The 19,855-nt window shown below is 36.7% G+C and overlaps 1 protein-coding gene across 2 annotated transcripts in view; it reads left to right on the forward strand.

Annotated features, from left to right (window-relative positions):
• Positions 1-6,872: 6,872 nt before the first annotated feature.
• The window catches only part of LOC149843407 (uncharacterized), a 42,581-nt gene continuing 29,598 nt past the window's right edge, over positions 6,873-19,855 (forward strand). For both annotated transcript variants that reach the window (XM_089999772.1, XM_089999773.1), the window contains exons 1-2: positions 6,873-7,144; positions 17,197-18,190. In XM_089999772.1, the coding sequence (XP_089855898.1) occupies positions 17,220-18,190 (971 nt within the window). In that variant the 5' untranslated portion in view covers positions 6,873-7,144; positions 17,197-17,219. The remainder of the gene's footprint in view (positions 7,145-17,196; positions 18,191-19,855) is intronic.

Raw genomic sequence — 19,855 nt, forward strand, 5'->3', positions numbered from 1 at the left:
TCATTGATTTGTAGTTATGAAGTTACCATAACAATGATATGTCTTTATTTGTCTTTGTGAAAGAAATTGATTTGTATTTATGAAGTTACCTCGATTTGTATCATTGAAGTTACCTCGATTTGTACTTTACTAAGTCTAAACATCGTGTTGATTTGTTTATTGTTTTTTATTTTTTGCCTTTTATGAATTAGTCATTGTGTAAATCATGATAGGACATATCGTTCACATAGACAAAACTCGTAAACGTAAATCGTGATTGGACAAATTGTTTCCGCTTTATGTCCGTAGCTGTAAAGATCGTGATTGAACACTTCTTCTATAAAAAATAAATCGTGATATCTTATAAAAAGAACTATATAATTATAGAATGTTACGTTACAACAAAGAATTATAACTGGTTGCAAGCCAATCAGTATCAAGCAAATTGTGATAGCACGTAGCCTTCATACGTACAAATCGTTTCAGCCTTTTATCAATCATTGTGTAAATCGTGAGAGAAAAAGAGCTCGTAAAAGCAAATCATAATTTTCACAGTACATAATGCTAAATGCTTCTTCGATGTTTATTTATGAAGGCCGAACATTACAATAATTTGTTCAGTGGCACTTGCGTGTTATATTTATTAAAAAAAGAATTATACAATTCTATAGTGTCACGTTACAAAAGAGAATTATAGAATTACAACAAAGAATTATCGGGATACAAAAAACCACATAATGTTTATTCAGTCACGTTGCACAAAAAGTTGTTCCGTGAATAAACTGTATTAAAAGTAAAAATAGTTGTCTCATCTAGTCTTCATATATACAAATCGTTGTACATATATTGTATTTGAATCATTGCGTAAAAAGTTGTTTTGTGAATAAACTGTATTAAAGGCAAAAATCGTTGTCTCATCTAGCCTTCACATATATAAATTATTATACATATATTGTATTTGAATCATTGCGTAAAAAACTGTTTTGTGAATAAACTATATTAAAAGTAAAAATCATTGTCTCATCTAGCCTTCACATATACAAATCGTTATACATATACTGTAGTTGAATCGTTGCGCAAAAAGTTGTTTTGTAAATAAATTGTATTAAAATTAAAAATTGTTGTCTTATCTAGTCTTCACATATACAAATCGTTGTGCATATACTGTATTTGAATCGTTATACCATATAGTATCGTATATCGATTTACACAATGACGTTTATGTCAGAGACAATGATTTGCTTTTGCTACAAATAACAGTTTTACTTATTGACGTATTTTAGTAAAAGTGTTTTATTATGTAGCTCATCAGCACAATTTACAACCACATCAATTTACATAGTATCCTATGTTAAAGGATGAAAAATATAGATCTTTTCATTCTGAAAGTATATATCAACATTTATCAGTATTTATCAACATTCCTCTTGAAATTAGGGTAATTGTTGAATTTTTATTTCAACCTACAGAGATTTACATAATTTGTATACACAGTCTTACAAAATTTATATACAGTCTTACAAAATTTTTATACACAATCTACAAAATCTGTTACAAATCTTTGTATATTGTATTACTCTTGAGGGGCTCACGTCGTTCATTACCTTCTAGGTATTCTTGTCATTTGAATTTTTTTATCTTTTGCAATTAGAAACTCCATCATTTTTTTGCACAGTTCTGTGCAAAATCGAGATATATCATCCTGCAACAAAAAGGTAACGTGAGACTAATATAGAAATTGAGTCTCCAATAATATAGGATAATAAAACATGTTTAAGTTTAGAGCGTACAACGTCGAAATCAGGTTCTTATCTATTGTATATTGCTTCAATATACTTCATTATAAATACACCATAATCGATGCTATTATTTTGTAAATGAGCATCGAGTGCGCATTGAAACCTCCACTCGTCAATGTTGACACCCAAGATGTCTTTGACAAATCCCACCTATGGTCAATGCAGAAGCAAGTAAATTCTGGGCCATCGTATAAGTAAATTTCGTCCTTCCCATTTATTATGGAAAGAAGAAACTTTCTTCATTGTGGAATTGCTTCCACCAGAAATACATTGACCCAGTCCTCCATCGATATTCCTAGAAGGGCCGTGCACTTGTCTCTTGTATTATAGTTTGAATCCCGTGCTAGGACAACACTTTTATGACACTTAAGACCCGTAATCTGCACTACATCTTTTAGGGTCATGGTGATCTCAAAACTATCAAACTGGAATGTGTTCGTCTTATGATTTCACTTATTGACCAGATGGGTCATGGTGTTCCAGCATGTTTCAAAATAATGCTGGTCTAGAAGGCCGTCAAAGTGCATATTTCGTAATAGGTTCTTCTGATATTCACTCAGTTTTTCATACCATGACAAAACTATAGGCCACTGACACCACCCTCTGAGCTTTTCACCTGGTGCTCCACTTCTCTTCTAACCTCTCTGTAACACAAAATAACATATTATTCGTATCAAATCATAATTAGTCTCATTTATAGTTTTACACGTCGATGTACATAATAATCGCTATATATAATAATCGTTGTACACTCACTGTCGTTATAATCGTATACACAATAATCGATATCAAAGTAATTGCTATACATACTAATCACTATTACGATAATCGCTATACATAGTAATTGCTATCACAGTAATCGATATATATAGTAATCGCTATCATAGTAATCACTATACATGATAATACCTATCATAGTAAATCGTTATGTAATCGCTATACGTATTAATCGCTATACATAGGTCATAATAATCACTATACATAGTAATTGCTATACATAGTCATCGCTATCATATTAATCGTTATACATAGTAATCGCTATCACAGTAATCACTAAACATAATAATACCTATCACAGTAAATCGTGACAGATATGAGCAATTTACGTACCTTGGTCACACTTTTCTGCTCTTCATCACAACCCTCCATCATTTGTCTTTCTTGTTGCTCCATCATTCGCTCATCCTCCTCTGCCTTTTTTGTTTCCCATTCATTCTCTCCTCCTTTGCCTTTCTTGTTGCTCCATCGCTTCGCCGCCTCCCTCCTCTACTTTTTTACTTTTTCCTTCATTCGCTCATCTGCCTCCCTCCTTTGCTTTTCTACTTCTTCCTTCCTTTCCCTTTCCTTCTCTTCCTCCTTATGCTTTTTTCTTTCTCTTTCTTTTTCTTCCTCCTCCTCCTGCTTTTTCCTTTTCCTTTTCTTATCTTCCTCGTCCTCTTTCTCCTTCCTTTGCCTTTCATTCTCTTCCTCGTCCTCCTTCTCTTTCCTTTGTCTTTTCTTCTCTTCCTTGTCCTTCTTCTCCTTCCTTTGCCTTTCCTTCTCTTCCTCATCCTGATGCTTATTCCTTTGTCTTTCCTCTTTCATCTTCATTATTTGTCTTTCCTTCTCTTCCTCATCTCGATGCTTATTCCTTTGTCTTTCCTCTTTCAACTTTATTATTTGCCTTTCCTTCTCTTTCTCCTTCTTCTTCTTTAATTGCCTTTCATTCTCTTTCTTCTTCTCCTTATTCTTTGCCTTTCCCTCTCTTCCTCCTCCTTCTCCTTCTTCTTCTTTAATTGCCTTTCTTTATCTTTCTCCGTCTTCTTATTCTGCCTTTGCCTTTCCTTCTCCTCCTCATCCATTTGCCTTTTCTTCCTTTGCTTTTCATTCTCCTCCTCCTTCCTTTGCCTTTTCCTCTCGTCCTTCTCCTTCATTTGCCTTTTCTTCCTTTGCCTTTTATTTTCCTCCTTATTCTTCCTTTGCTTTTCCTTTTCTTCGTCATCCTTCTTCTTCTTCATCATCTTTAGTTCTTCCTCATCCTTCTTTCTTTGCTCTTCATCTTCAATATCTGATGGACCAGGCTCTGCATTATACAATTCCAATGCTTTGTCCATGTCTTTATTATTCTCAATCTTCATTATATTTTGGTACGTTTCATAACGCCCATATATATCAGATTGGTGGATAAATTCTCCAATAGTCATTCCATCGAACGAAGGGGACTTTCTTGTCTTACGAATTTTAGTCATTGCTAACCTGCATAACACATAAATTTAACCACACCATTATATATTACAACCGCCTCCCAAAGTATATATCATTATAAATTATCACATTTGTTACACAATCACCAACATTATAAATCGTCAAAATATTTGGCTTCATAAGTAAACATCGTTGTAAGATTTAACAAACTTAAGTACAAATTGATATAACTTCATAAATACACATCGCTACTGCATCAAACATATAAATCGTTATTGCTTCAAACATACAAATCACTACTTATTTAAATGTATAAATCGTTCATGCTTCAAACTTATAAATTGTTATAAAAATTACACCTTTCGTAAGTACATATCGTTGTAATATTTGGGCTTCATAAGTAAACATTGTTGTACGATTTAGCAAACATAAGTACAAATCGTGGTAACTTCATAAATCATAAATACACATCGCTACTGCTTTAAACATATAAATCGTTTCTACATCGAACGCATAAATTACTACTACATTAAATGCATAAATCATTGCTGCATTCCAACGTATAAATCATTATAGAAATTTAGCCTTCATAAGTACATATCATTGTAATGTTTGGCTTTCATAAGAACAAATTATGTTAACTATTTTTCGATGCTCAGAAGATTGATATGTACAAATCGATTTGTTTTGGTAAGAAAATATGTATTATTTAGTATGAATAGTACAATCAATTGTAATATTTAGCATTCAGATTTACAAATCAATTTATTTACATAACAAAACCTTACACGAAACTCATCGAAACAACATGAGTTTTGGTAATTCGACAGTGGAGGAGAAACACCCAGAAGGTAGATGCAGACTATAGAAAAGGTTGCTCAGGCGACAACAGACGATGACAAAGAGTTCTCCGACGGTAATAGACGACGATAAATGGTGCTCTAGCGATAGTAGACGACGACAAATGGTGCGTCATCAAAGAGAGATCCTATTACAACAGATGGTGCAAAAGTTTACTTCTTAAGGCAAAAATAGAACGTTTGGACTTTGAAGAGTTAAGATCATCCTCCCTTTTTTGGATGAAAGATATTTTTGTTTTTTTCTCAAACGGTCGTTTCATGGAGAGAATGACGAAAATGGTACTTAAGTCTTTGCAACTGCACCATACTCCAATGTTGAGTGATGCCAACACACATGAGGATATGAGCCCCATGTGCTTATATATGTGGCACTCATTCGGACCCCCGAAGACGAACCTGCGTGTTTGAGGGGAACATATAACCTGCTTAGCAAAATATTAGGCTTTACACATGTATTTCATCCATACTAATCCAATGGATACCTTTTTTAACTTTTTTATTAGAAGAGGAAAATATTTGCTATTGCCAAGTCTCAATAGTATGTGCACTCTAATCAACGACATGTTTTTCTCATTTTTTTTTTACATTGTGAAAGATGTCATATGCAAGTCTGAAGGGCTTATTTGGTGGAAAACTTGTTTTAGATGAGCGACTCATAATGTGCTAAAATTTCAAAAATATGCTTTTATATTGAAATTAAGCAAACCAAAACCAAGATGTAATTCTTAACAAACAAACTATGTTGAATGCATCTATTAACCAGACAAATCTTGGGGTTAATATTGGCTACAAAACTAATGAGTAGAATTTTGTAGATCAAATGTTACGGATGTCATCTACGTGGTTTGTTTAGTATAAAATTTATTTTGAATCAGCTAATTGTGAAAAGTAATTAGCTTTTTAAAGGAGTTCAAAAAACAACGCACAATATGTCAAAATTTCATAACTCAAAAAATCACAATTTTACATCAGAAAATTATTATCCAAGGGTTGATCCCTATGTGGTTAGATCGAGTCAATACAACTTGCACTTATGATTTCTAACTCATATGTTCCGTGCCTTCAATAGTAGCCCATACTTATCTTGCACCTATAATTTTTAACTATACATAGACAGTATGATTCAGTGGGCAACAAATGATACCCTGTTGACTAAGGGGTGGCCATCGGGTGGGGCCGGCCTGCCCAACACGATTAGGACCTGATAAGGGTCCGACAGGCCTGACCCATGCCTCGGCCTGACTCATTCGTACTTGGGCTTGGGCAGGACTCGATCCAGGCCCTACCCAGTTAACCGGTCAGGCCTGTCAGGTTATATGTAATTTACACAAGGACCCGGTTCTATTACAGCCCGAGTCGGGTCCGGGCCTGCAAATTGCAGCCTGAGTCCGATCCGATTCGGGCTGGGTACCCTAAAGCCTGCGGGGCACCCGGCCTCCTGTCAGGCACCCTAAATAGGGATGGCAGTGGGGCGGGGCAGGGGACAAGGTCTCCACCCCTGCCCCGCCTCAAGATTTTATCCTCCACCCCCGCCTCCATCCCCGGCGGGGATGGATTTTATCCTCCACCCCGCCTTCATCCCCGTTTCATGTCCTCCATCCCCGGTTCAAACGGGGATGAGGCGGGGCGGGGAAAAGTACACATCCATCCTCGGACCGGGATGGGTTTTAACCTTCGTCCCTGCCTCCATCCCCGTTTCATACCCTTCATCCCCGGTCCAAACGGGGCGGGGCCCGGCTTTCCCCCGGTCCACTGCCATCCCTAACCCTAAACAACCATCAAACCATAATTATCTTGCTAAACATTCAGCCCACCGACGGTTTTAAGGTTTCACACAAAATGAATTAAGGATTGATTGCAAGCTAATAAAAGATTAACTATAACTAACTAATATTTGTTTTTTGTTAGGGCATGTAATGTAAGTGAAGATGCCTTTTTGAGAGTGACCTCAAACCAAATAAAAAACAAACAAAATTATGGACAAAATTGTTCGATGGCATGTTAGTAGATATTTTTATAATTTACGTCCCTATCTCTCTCTCTCTCTCTCTTGGGGGGGGGGGGGGCATATAGATTTTGCCTTCCATTTCTGACTCGGAGTCGTACCATTTTGCTTGTGGATCTCATCAAAGTACACAGATTTCATCACCCAACATCTCTCTCTCTCTCTCTGGAGTGAGATTTTGATTTGGGGGGCGCATAGATTTCGCCTTCAATTTGTGATTCTGAGCGTACCATATTACTTTGTAACTCTTATCAAAACACACAGATTAATAACTCTCTTTCTCTCTCTAAACTCGGGCTTGACGACAACCACTGATGGTGAGTTTCCCCAACTTCCGATCCGTCAAAATTTGCTTCGGTCACTTTTTTTTTTTGATTTTGCGTTCCATGTTTCATACGTCGGTTCTTCCGATTACCATCTTCGTCTGGATCGAGTTCTTCATTGTTTTATCCTTGTTTTGCTTTGAATAATTTTAAACTGTGGATACGTGTGTGTTCTATTCTTGTGTTTGTGCGTTAATAGAAGGTTTTGGCTACAATATGTCTATTCTGTGGTGATGGGTCTGGTATCGTCTTCGCTTGGACCTGTCGATGAGTGTTTGCAAATGGGGCAAAATACGGTGCCCATGAAAACCGTCCTGATATATTTTCTTTTGGAATTTGTGATTGTTGTTTTGGTTTTTTTATTGCCTTGGAACGTGAACAATTTTGGTTATGTATGTTTTTTCTGTTTTCTTCTGTTGGTGGTGGGGTGTCGAAAGTGGAAACTATGGCAAGTAGTATGTTTTTTCTGTTTTCTTCTGTTGGTGGTGGGGTGTCGAAAGTGGAAACTATCGCAAGTAGTTGGATCGGGCAAGTGAATTTCATAAAGAAAATTTTGAAGTGAAGGTGTTGATTGATGATCTGGGTTTTAGTCTAAACTTAAAATCATTGTGCTTTCTTTGAGATTTGGCATACGTCAGTTGTGTATTGTTGGATATGATGGGTGCGGATGAAAAAGAAGTGTCACCATTTGACAGTGATTAATTTCACAAAGTCTATTCGTAGCTTGGAATTGTTTGCTATGTTTCACACACTTGTTTTTTGAGCTTTTGATGAAGGAAAATGAAGGAATTTCGTTGGTTACAGTTCATGAATGATCAAGGTAATTATCTTTTGCAATGATAAACCTTTGAAATAACATCAAATGTGAACGCTGTTTTTAGATATGATCAATAAAAGTGTTGGGAGGAAGGTTCAGGACCAGCATGGTTCTTTTTTTTCTGATTATTTTGAATAAAAAAAATTAAATGAACTGAATGTTGTGCTGCAAGGAGAGGACATGACTGAAGGAGAATCTGGAATGAGGAGAGTGGTGACAAAAGAAGGATTAAATTTTGGATACTGTTCTATCTATTTATTGTTGGCATACCCTGTTTTCTTTGTTGCTGCTGATGATTGTGTAGCAACTTACATTAAGGGTAATAGAAATGTGAATCGTGCTGGAGAAGACAGAAGAGAGGAGGAAGATAAAGAAAATACAACTTGAGCAAGAAATTTGTGCAGAAACAGGATTTCACGTTCTATATTCCATAGTATTGGAGCTGTAGGGATGGGGAAATGCCTAATCCAAGAATTCATGCTCTCTTATGTTGAGAAAATTCAAAATCTTGAAAGTTCTTAAATTTTTTGCCTGCAGAATATCTGTTTGGACCCCTGCCTTGCAGATACTGTTAGTATGTTCTGGCTTTTTATTAACGAAGATGGGATCCCCTAAGTCCAAAACTCCAAATGATATGTACCATATGCTGTTTCATATTCACACCTCATGGCAAGGCCAGGGCTTTTAGCTTCCAATTGGCAGCTTGAGACAGAAAATTCAAAAGGCATGCTATTATTGCACATCTTAGCCTTGATATGTGCATTGCTGATATAGCTCAAAGAGAGAAAGTTTTTTGCAATATGAACTTGAGTTGGACTGTTGGAGGAACCCGTCTGTGGGTTAAGAAAATCTTTCTGTGCTGATTATATATATATATATATATAGGGAAGTGTTGCAATGCACAACCGTTTGTGCATCCTAGTAACATGCACAATTGATTTTAGGACACTATATGCCCTGAAAATGGCTTCCCTGTAATTCTTTTGTTGGGATTTCTTGTCATTTGCTTAAAAATATTTTTTAACATGAAAACCTAATGACAAGCCTACCCTTCCTTTAAGATGTCAGCTCTTTCCCTAACCTCTCTCCCCTTCATTCAATGGCTGCCCACCCATGATTGTATACCTACCGGAAAATTGTTGGAACACAATCTGCTGTGACACCTTCTACCATCTGGCCTCATTCAGTAGTTTCAATATTTCTCTCTCTCTCTCTCTCTCTCTTCAAAGAAACAAGAGGAAAACAATTGGATATGGATCTAAGTCTGAAGTTCACACTTGAAGGTCTATGTTGGTTGCAACCTAGGAAGATCTAAATGCGGTAGCCTATACCTAGTGATTTTATTTAGTGCTATATATTATTTTTTTCATTTGACATATTAAAAAAAACATAGTATTTTTTGTAAAATTCACAACATCCACAACTAGGAGTTGCCTCCATGAACAAATCACAGTCATAGCAAAATGGTACAGCGCTCCCCAACAAACCAAAAAGGGTCGTTATAATACAAGGTAAATTCATAAAAAAAAAATCCTCAAAATTATACTCCCAACTACAAGTTTCTAGCAGAAGAGCCATCGAACAATGTTGTGTTCCCTGCTGCCTACTAACCATCATTTCAAATTGTAAGTGAAACAGCAATTCTGAAATGCTCGGCATCTTTGAGAAAGAATGACTATGAATCATGCCACATGCAAGCCTACTCTGAGTCTCAACTGAGATGTTGCAAATGAGGGATATGTTAAAATATGATGTACTTATATATATATATATAGATTACGACACATACACATATATATGATATATATATGTCTATGTGTCTATCTATATATATAAATATATATATATATTTATATTGTAAAACCCGATAAGGGTATTTTCGTCATTTCACCTGTACACGCATATCTTTGATATGCTTTTTCTTTCTTTCTTTTTCTTTATTCTTTTTCCTTTTTGTCTTTTTTGTTTTTTGTTTTTATTCAATTGAGAGGGGTCCACATAGAGTCGTTGGACCCCTCCAACAGTCATAAATATGACCGTTGGAGGGGCTCCAATGACTCTATGGGAGCCCCTCCTTGGGTCCCTTGCTGTGTATAAATAAGGGGCACAGCCCCATGTATTCCCCAAACTTCCTGTGAAGCATTCTATGAAGTGAAATATATTTTTTATCTCTTTTTTGTGCTTCACCACTTTTGTGGTTTATTTTGCTCTTTAGTGGCCTCTTGTGTATGTGCGTGCTTCCGTGCTTTCGCTTGGAGACATTGCTCTTTTCATTTGGCACTTCATTACATGGTATCAGAGCCTTGGTTAAGAAGGCTTCATTGGATCCTCTCTTGACAAGTAATACCTCTCCCCTCTCTTGTCTTATAAATTTTTCTTCTAATGGCCAACAAAGATGCAAAAATCGATCTCTCATTCAAATTGGATGGGACCAATTATCGCATGTGGGCGGCCGCTATGGAGAATAATCTCAAAGGTAAAAGGCTTTGGGGTTATGTATGTGGAACCATTCCGGAACCACAACTAAAGTTAACTAAATTTGAAGGAGGTGAAGAAAAAGCTTTGAATGAAGAAGAAAAGGAAAATGCTATTCTTGATTATTCTTCTAAAATGGAAGATTGGGAAAGTGAACATGCTAAAATCTTAGCATGGTTCATGAATAATGTCGAATTGAAGATTTGTGCAAACCTTGCAAAATTCAAAAAGGCTAATGAAGCATGGTTTTTTATGAAAGGTATGTACACTCAAATAGACCTTGCTAGGCATTTTTTTCTACAAAAGGTAAGAGCTATCAAGCAAGGTGATATGAGCATTAAGGACTACTATAGTGCCCTATCCTCTTTATGGAATGAACTTGTTCTTCTCGAACCGCAATGGGAAGGAAGTGCTATTGCTATGAGACAAGAGCAAATGGAAAAAGAGAGGTTCTTTCAATTTATTCATGGGCTTCGTCCCGAATTTGAACAACTTAGAGGATCTCTACTTCATAGGGCCTCTACTCCTCTAAGCGATATTTTGGCCGATTTATGTCAAAAAGAAACCCGTTTGGCCTTGAAAAGAGATGTTGATGAAGTGCATGCCGTGTCTAGACCCGACAACAATGTAAGATCATATAAACCACCACATTTTTGGAAGAATAATGGTGGTGGAGGAAGAAAAATCATTTGTCATAATTGTAATGAACCGGGCCATATTCGTCCCGATTGCCCTAAATTCAAGAAGAAGGTAGCTTCCGTGGGAGAGACTCCAATCATCAATGAAGATTCAAAGAAGGATGGTGACATAAAGGATTCCATCGCTCATCTAACCGAAACTCTTCAACAATTTATGAAGATGAACGCCTCTACATCATCATCCTCACCTTCCACTTCCGGTGCCGCCATCTCTTCTTTTCCAGGTATGACTTCTTGGATTCTTGATTCGGGTGCCTCTTTCCATATGACTCCAAATGCATCACTTTTATCAAAACCAAGTCTCAATAAATTTAAACCATATGTATCCACCGCTGATGAAACATCTTTAAATGTTGAGGGTATTGGAAACCTTAAGAAAATTTATGACCAAAACAAAGAATTTTTTGTTCCCCAAATCCGGATCATCCCAAAACTTAATCTAAATCTTTTTTCCGTCTCTCAAATTACCGATTTTGAATGTAATGTCTCGTTTTCACCAACCCATTGCTATGTGCAGGATCTCCGGTCCGGGAAGCGGATTGGGCAAGGCCATAGAAGAGGGGACCTTTACTATATGGATTTTTTGTCTTTGCCATCCAAATCATTTTGTAATCATGTTCAATCCAAAGATATTGAGACTTGGCATAAGAGACTTGGACACCCTAGTATTTCCAAATTGTACCTTTTTCCATTTTTGGAAAAATTTTGTAATACAAATACATTTACATGCAATGATTGTATTCTTGGGAAAATTCACTCTCTTCCATATTCTCATAGCAATTTTGTGTCAAAAAGGCCTTTTGAACTTGTGCATTCCGATGTATGGGGACCGGCACCCGTTATGTCCAAAGGAGGCTTCTCTTACTATGTTTCTTTTATTGATGATTTTACTAGACACACATGGGTTTATATTATCAAGAATAAATCCGATGTCTTCACTAATTTTAAAGAGTTCCACGCTCTTGTTCAAAACCAATTCCAACACAATATAGCCACTTTTAGATCCGACTCAGGAGGAGAATACATGTCTAAAGATTTTCAAAGTTATTTTAAAACAAATGAAATTTTGCACCAACGATCTTGTCCTAAAACTCCGCAACAAAATGGTCTTGCGGAAAGGAAACATAGGCACTTAATCGAAACCACAAGAACTCTTCTTGTGTCTAAATGTGTTCCTAAAAACTTTTGGGCCGAAGCTCTTCTTACCGCAACATATCTTGTGAATCGTATGCCCTCTTCTTCTTTGAAAAATGTTTCACCCTTTGAAAAATTATTTAAAATTACTCCCGATTTTAATAGACTAAGAATCTTCGGATGCAAATGTTTTGTACTTAGTCTAGGACAAGATAAGTTGTCACCTAAAGCTATTGAATGTGTGTTCATTGGCTATGGTGAGAATAAAAAAGGCTATAGATGCTATGATATTCGAAACAATAAATTATATGTGTCGAGAAATGTAAACTTTATTGAAGAACAAAATGGTTTCGATATTCACACATCTAAGGAAGACATCGATTATTCTTTTCTATTTGACTTAGCTCCTAGAATTGAGTCTCCTGAGGCTATTACTTGTGATACTAGTTGTGATGGAATTTTACATTATAATGATATACCACAACATGATAATACCTCCCAAAATGAAAACCTTAATAATATAAATGTCTATACTCGGCGGATAGGAAATGAACATCAACCTGCTATTGACAGATACTCTCAAGACTTCTCTTTAGAAGAATCTACTGACAACAATCTACCTAGGAGATCTTCTCGTACTAGTAGGCCACCACAAAAGTTTGTGTCCTATGAATCCTTTTCTCCGAATTATAGGGCCTGTCTTATGTTAATACATTCATATCACGAACCTACCTCATTCAAGGAAGCTAAAGATCACCCACATTGGATTGAAGCTATGAAAATCGAATTAGAGGCTCTTAACAAGGCCCAAACCTGGAGCATTATTCCTCAATCTTTAGGAAAAAAGGCAATTGGGTGTAGATGGGTATATAAAGTCAAAACCAAATGTGATGGGTCTCTTGAGAGATACAAAGCTCGTTTGGTTGCTAAAGGCTATGCCTAAGAATATGAGATTGATTATGAAGAAACCTTTGCTCCTGTGGCCAGAATGACTAGTGTACGAACCTTAATTGCTTTAGCATCCATCAAACAATGACCTATATACCAACTTGATGTTAAAAATGCATTCTTAAATGGAACTTTATGTGAAGAAGTTCTTATGGACCCTCCGCCGGGTCTTGAAATTGGGAAAGGTAATATTCTAAAATTAAACAAAGCTCTTTATGGGTTAAAACAAACACCAAAAGCTTGGTATGATCTTTTTAGCAAAGTAGTTCTGGATAATGGTTTCTCCTCATGTTACACAGATACTGCTTTGTTTGTTAAATCCTCTAATGAATACATAACAATTTTGTTATTATATGTTGATGATATGATTATCACAGGTAATGATAAGAAAGGTATTGATTTTATTAAAAATATTCTTAAGAAAAATTTTGATATGTCTGATCTGGGTTTTTTGAGGTATTTCTTAGGAATTGAAGTTGCATACTCCCCCAAGGGGTATGTCCTATCTCAGATGAAGCTTGCCTCTGATATTATTGCTAGGTCTGGGCTGACAGATGACAAAAGGGTGGAGACTCCAGAAGTGATCAATGCCAAGATGAGAGCCAATGATGGCACTCCTTTAGCAGATCCCACACCTTATCGTCAATTGATTGGATCCTTAACATATTTATCTATCACCAGGCCTGACATTTCTCATGCAGTTCATAGTGCAAGCCAATTTCAGACTGCTCCTACCACCACTCACATGGCAGCAGTAATGAGGATTATCAGATACTTAAAAGATTCCATCACTAAGGGAGTATTCTTATCCTCTTCTTCACCTCTTACTTTACTTGCGTATACTGACTCTGATTGGGGGGTAACCCCGATGATCGTATTTCTACCACAGGTTATTGTGTGTTTCTTGGGGAGTCGTTTATCTCTTGGAGGTGTAAGAAGCAGCGTAAAGTTTCTCTCTCATCTACTGAAGCAGAATATCGTGCGATGGCCACTACCACAACTGAGATTATATGGTTAAGAAGCTTACTTAAAGATATGGGTGTCTCATTCTCAACTCCCTCAAAGCTGTGCTGTGACAACAAGAGCGCCATTTATATTGCTAGCAATCACACTTTTCATGAACGAACGAAGCATATTGAGATGGACTGTCATTATGTTCGAGATGAGTTTTTACGAGGCACCATTCAACTTCCATATGTTCCTACCGAATATCAGTTGGCGGACTTCTTCACCAAAGCTTTGCCTTCGCCTCGCTTCTTCTTCCTCCTTAGCAAACTCTCGGTGATTTCACCATGCGTTTGAGGGGGGGTGTTAAAATATGATGTACTTATATATATATATATATATATATATATAGATTACGACACATACACATATATATGATATATATATGTCTATGTGTCTATCTATATATATAAATATATATATATATATATATATATATATTTATATTGTAAAACCCGATAAGGGTATTTTCGTCATTTCACCTGTACACGCATATCTTTGATATGCTTTTTCTTTCTTTCTTTTTCTTTATTCTTTATTCTTTTTCCTTTTTGTCTTTTTTTTTTTTGTTTTTTGTTTTTATTCAATTGAGAGGGGTCCACATAGAGTCGTTGGACCCCTCCAACGGTCATAAATATGACCGTTGGAGGGGCTCCAACGACTCTATGGGAGCCCCTCCTTGGGTCCCTTGCTGTGTATAAATAAGGGGCACAGCCCCATGTATTCCCCAAGCATCCTGTGAAGCATTCTATGAAGTGAAATATATTTTTTATCTCTTTTTTGTGCTTGACCACTTTTGTGGTTTATTTTGCTCTTTAGTGGCCTCTTGTGTATGTGCGTGCTTCCGTGCTTTCGCTTGGAGATGTTGCTCTTTTCATTTGGCACTTCATTACAGGATAAAATTGTTCACTAAAACTCCCAACTCTTTTCTTATATCAGCATCATCTCAACCCTAATCACAAAACATCAACTCTCCACTATCATACCTGGAGAGAAGGCATGCAAAACAAGAACCCAAATCATGAAAAGAAGGAAGAGACATTACCAAGCAAACCAAAAATCAAACACAACCTGGATTTAGATCACCAAAATGCCTCTTGTTTTTTTTTAATATATATATATATATATATATATATATATATATATATATATATAGAGAGAGAGAGAGAGAGAGAGAGAGAGAGAGAGAGAGAGAGAGAGAGAGAGAGAGAGAGAGACTCAGCGTTAGAAGGTGTCACGGTGGATCGTGTTTCGGCGATTTTTCGGTGGGTATATGATCATGGGTGGGCAGCCATTGAATGAAGGTGAGAGAGGTTAGGGAAATGGCTGAGGTTTTCGAGAGAAGTTAGGGGAAGGCAGACATCTTAAAGGAAGGGTAGATTTGTCATTAGGACTTTATGTTAAAAAAGTATTTTTAAGCAAATTACAAGAAAGCCCAACAAAAGAATTGCAAGGAAGCCATTTTCACGTGCATATAGTGTCCCAAAATCAATTGTGCATGTTATTAGGATGCACAAATGGTTGTGCATTGTAACCAACTAACCAACTAACCATATATATATATAATGAGAAAATATTTGCTACTAACAAAGGTAAGGAACTAATGAGATAAAAATCATAGGTGCAAGTTGTAGCAACTCAATCTAACCACATAGATGTGTTCAATATGGTTTGTTTGCTAAGGATGAAGCTTTGGATCATGTTTTTTTAATGTAAAAATGTGATCTTTTGACTTATGAAATTTTGTGACATTGAGAGCCGTTGATTTTTGGACCCCTTTAAAAACCTAATTACTTGTCATAATCACATGATTCAAAACAAGTTTCCTACTAAGCAAACCATGTAGATTACATCCGTAACATTTAATCTACAAAAAAATGAAATTTTTTGAAGAAAAAAGTGATTTCTACTCATTAGTTCCTTACCCTCATTAGTAGCGAATATTTACCCTATATATAAATAAATATAGATATATATGTTAGTTTGGATCATGGATCCGACCCGCACCACATTCCAAGGATCCACCTCGGGATGCGTGGGCGGTGGCATGTTTGTAATTTAACTTTATTACTTATGTAATGTTATACCCTGTATAACACTTATAAATAAGAAAAGAAAAGGGAAAACCCTATTGCCGCCGACTCCTCTCTTCTCTCTTTACCTCATCTCTAACCCTTGCAGGTTGATATTTCTGACAATATATTCTCTTTTGTGGTCTGTTACCTTACCCTAATTTTGGTTTTGTTGATAAGATTGGTTATCCTGTGCTTGAAACCATTCGAATCTTCTGCGAGAAACTGTTATGGTCTATCATGAGAATGAGCTGCACATCCTTGGCCCAACAGGACACAGCTCGTGAATACTGTCAAGTAGCTAAACTGAAAATATTTACTGAACATAAGGGCCTAAATATTCAGAACTTGAAATAACATAAAATTGTTCAATTTCTAGTTTATGATCTTAGTCTATTATATTTCATTTCAGTACTTAGTTTCATTTTGACAATTTTACTAATTTGTTACTTTTTTCATCATTCCACATGGCAGTTACTGCTTTCTATTGCCCCCCACTTGTCCATGCTTTCTTAGTTTTCATATTTGATATTTAATCGTTTCTTAATTTTTCAACTTTTAAATTTCTCTTGAATGGTATATCTTATACGATTTATGCATTAAACTTTGTTGCTTATGCTTCATCCTATCAGAGCAAGGAGCCACATTTAATTTATAACTAGTTGTTGTTACTGCTTAAAATAAATTATGCTTGTATATAAAAGAGGGTATGTAATTAGAACAACTATGCAAAAGAGCAGATATGGCTGTGATGTAGTAAGTTCATGATGCTCATGATTGGATAACTGTAAACAGCTTTGCTTGTCTGTGACTACAGTCAGTAACCTTGTGCAGATTTTTTTTACTTGGTTCTGTTATATTTATATTTCATTGTTTTTTTTTTTGGGTCTATCACAGACATAGTGCAGAATGAGTGTGTGATGGCAGCAGCTGAAGCAAGGGCTGCTTGGCAGCGTACTGCAAACCGTTGTTTTGTCCAAGAGGATGCCAAAAGAGCTCCTAAGTTAGCGTGCTGTCCAACATCATCTGCAAAACTGCAATCTGACCAATGTCAGGGGAATGCAGGAAACATGATAGATCAAAGTGGTGCTTATTTTATGCCATTCAGCTGGAATCCTTCCAACTGTAATCTGTCCCCAGACACAAAGTGGTGGCTCCAGCTGCAACCCAACTTTGGAAACCAGAGGGATTTAATCTTTGAACAGCTAAAATCCTTGGAGTCTGAGCTTAATGGTATGGCATCTGCTGATATGAATTCATCTTCTGTATTCAGTGAAGAGGCATGTCACAACAGCAAAGATGGTCATGCTGACCCTGATAAGGTCAGCCATCCTGGTTTGGAGTCACACTGCAGGTCTTCAACTGCTTGTCTCAAGCACGAGTTTGAATCGAGAACATATGAGCCTAAGGCAGGAAATGTGGGTGAGTTGCTTAAGCATGACATAATTGTTAGTGAACATCTAAGGGCTGAATTGGGTGAGAAAATGTTGGCGGATTGGAAGCAGTTGGACCAGTTAATGATAGACCAATCAGAAAAGAATTTGTCTGATGTTTCAATGCCTTGGGTGATTGAGAAGGCAGGACCCTGGTGGCGAATTACTGATAAGGATAAATTGGCATCCTTGGTTGCAAAGAGTTCATTACGTCATATGGAGAATTGTGATCTTCCACGATCCCAAAATGCACATTCAAGGAGAAGTCCATTGGTTGGTCTTGAGGGTTTTGATAATGAGGAGCTAGATCCATCATCATTTGATCATAAAGTGTATGCAACTTTGTGCAATCCTGTAGAAGATTCTCATCAATGTCTTTCTTCTGCAAAGGCCAATAAGGCCCAATGGTCATCTGCTGAAACAGAGACTTCATCCAACTGTTCACACAAATTTTCCAGGTAATATGTAGTTATTGCTTTCTAATTTTGGGAAAAGGAAGTGTATCTGCTTTGTGATGTTAAGGTCAAATGTGCTAATTTTACAATTTTTTTCTGGAAGAATCACTCATTTTACAAATTATGGTCATATATTGGTGGTGTTTTTTGTTAAGATAAGTCGACCACGTTATAATTTATCTTCTTAAGGTTGTCTTTTATATTTTTACAAAGAATAAGGGACCTAAATGTAATTTTTATTCTTTTGGCTAATCCCTACTTAAACAGGAGATTAGACCTAATTTCTATATACGAGTAAGGTTTCTTTTCTCTCATCTCTCTGTTCTCACATGGTATCAAAGCCATCGTCCTTGGGAACGTGATCTCTGGATCACGTGAAGGTGGGTCACGTGAAGGTGGATCACGCGTGATAGCGTGAAGGTGAATCACGTGAAGAAGAGCACTTAAAGAGGATCAGCTGGATCACGTGAAGGTGGAACGCGTGAAGAAGATCACTTGAAGAGGATCGGGTATACCGGGTAAGTTTTTTTTTTTGGGGGTACAGATCTGTAGTCTGACAAAAGTCATGACTCAGCTCTGTAATCAGATCTAATAGTCGTGGTGGAGACATGGGTTTTAGGTATGAGTGTTGTGCAGACATTGTGATGTTGGCGACAGGCGGTATCAAATTTTTTTGTGTTGTTCTGGTGATGATGGAGTAACATTGTGGGACGGTATAATCTATCAGATTATGTTATAGTGATATGCAGTCGTCATTATCATTTTTTTTGTGGACCTGCATATTGTGGAGTGTTTTTTTTTCCGTTGATCTGATACAGATCTGGGTGTTGCGTTGAAGGCCTATTACTGTCGTCGATCTGCATATTGTGGAGTTTTTTTTGGTGTCGTTGATCTGATACAGATCTGGGTATTGCAGAGAAGGCCTATCACAGTCATTTTTCTTTCGTTGATCTGATACAGATCTGGGTGTTGTGGTGAAGGCCTATTACGGTCGTCGATCTGCATATTGAGGAGTTTTTTTTTGGTGTCGTTGATCTGATACAGATATGGGTATTGCAGAGAAGGCCTATCACAGTCGTCGATCCGCGTATTGTAGAGCAGATCGTTAGTACAAGAAGATTAATTCTTTGTGGAGTGAAAAGTTTTGTTTTGGTAATCGACCTGAATTTTAAATTGTGACAGTTGTTTTTTGCTCGTGGACTTCTATTGCAGCAACAACATTTGTTGTGGTTTCTGAGTTATTGTTAATCATTATGGGTGAAGTTCCCAAATCTGATTACAAGAATGAGGCTATTGGGGAATATAAAGCCTTCGCTAATCCTTTCTCATATGGATCTTCCGTGAAATTGAATGAAACAAACTATGCAAGGTGGTCAAGGACGTTTATGATGTCGGTGTCTGGACATCGTAGAAAGCTTATCTTATTGGAATCTGAACCAAATGAGAAAACAGGAAAATATAATACTTGGGAAGAAGATAATGACATTGTTATGTCATGGATCATGAACAATATTGAACCTCATATTGCAGATGGCCTAATTTATTATAATACAACTAAACAAATGTAGGATAATTTTCGAGATACATATTCTCAAGAGACTAATGTGAGTCGTATTCTCCAAGTTGAACAAGAGATATATAATTTACAGCAAGGTGATCAGACCTTGG

This window comes from Nuphar pumila, chromosome 3 (assembly GCF_984573655.1).
Source record: "Nuphar pumila chromosome 3, dmNupPumi1.hap1.1, whole genome shotgun sequence".
Taxonomy (NCBI): Eukaryota; Viridiplantae; Streptophyta; class Magnoliopsida; order Nymphaeales; family Nymphaeaceae; genus Nuphar; species Nuphar pumila.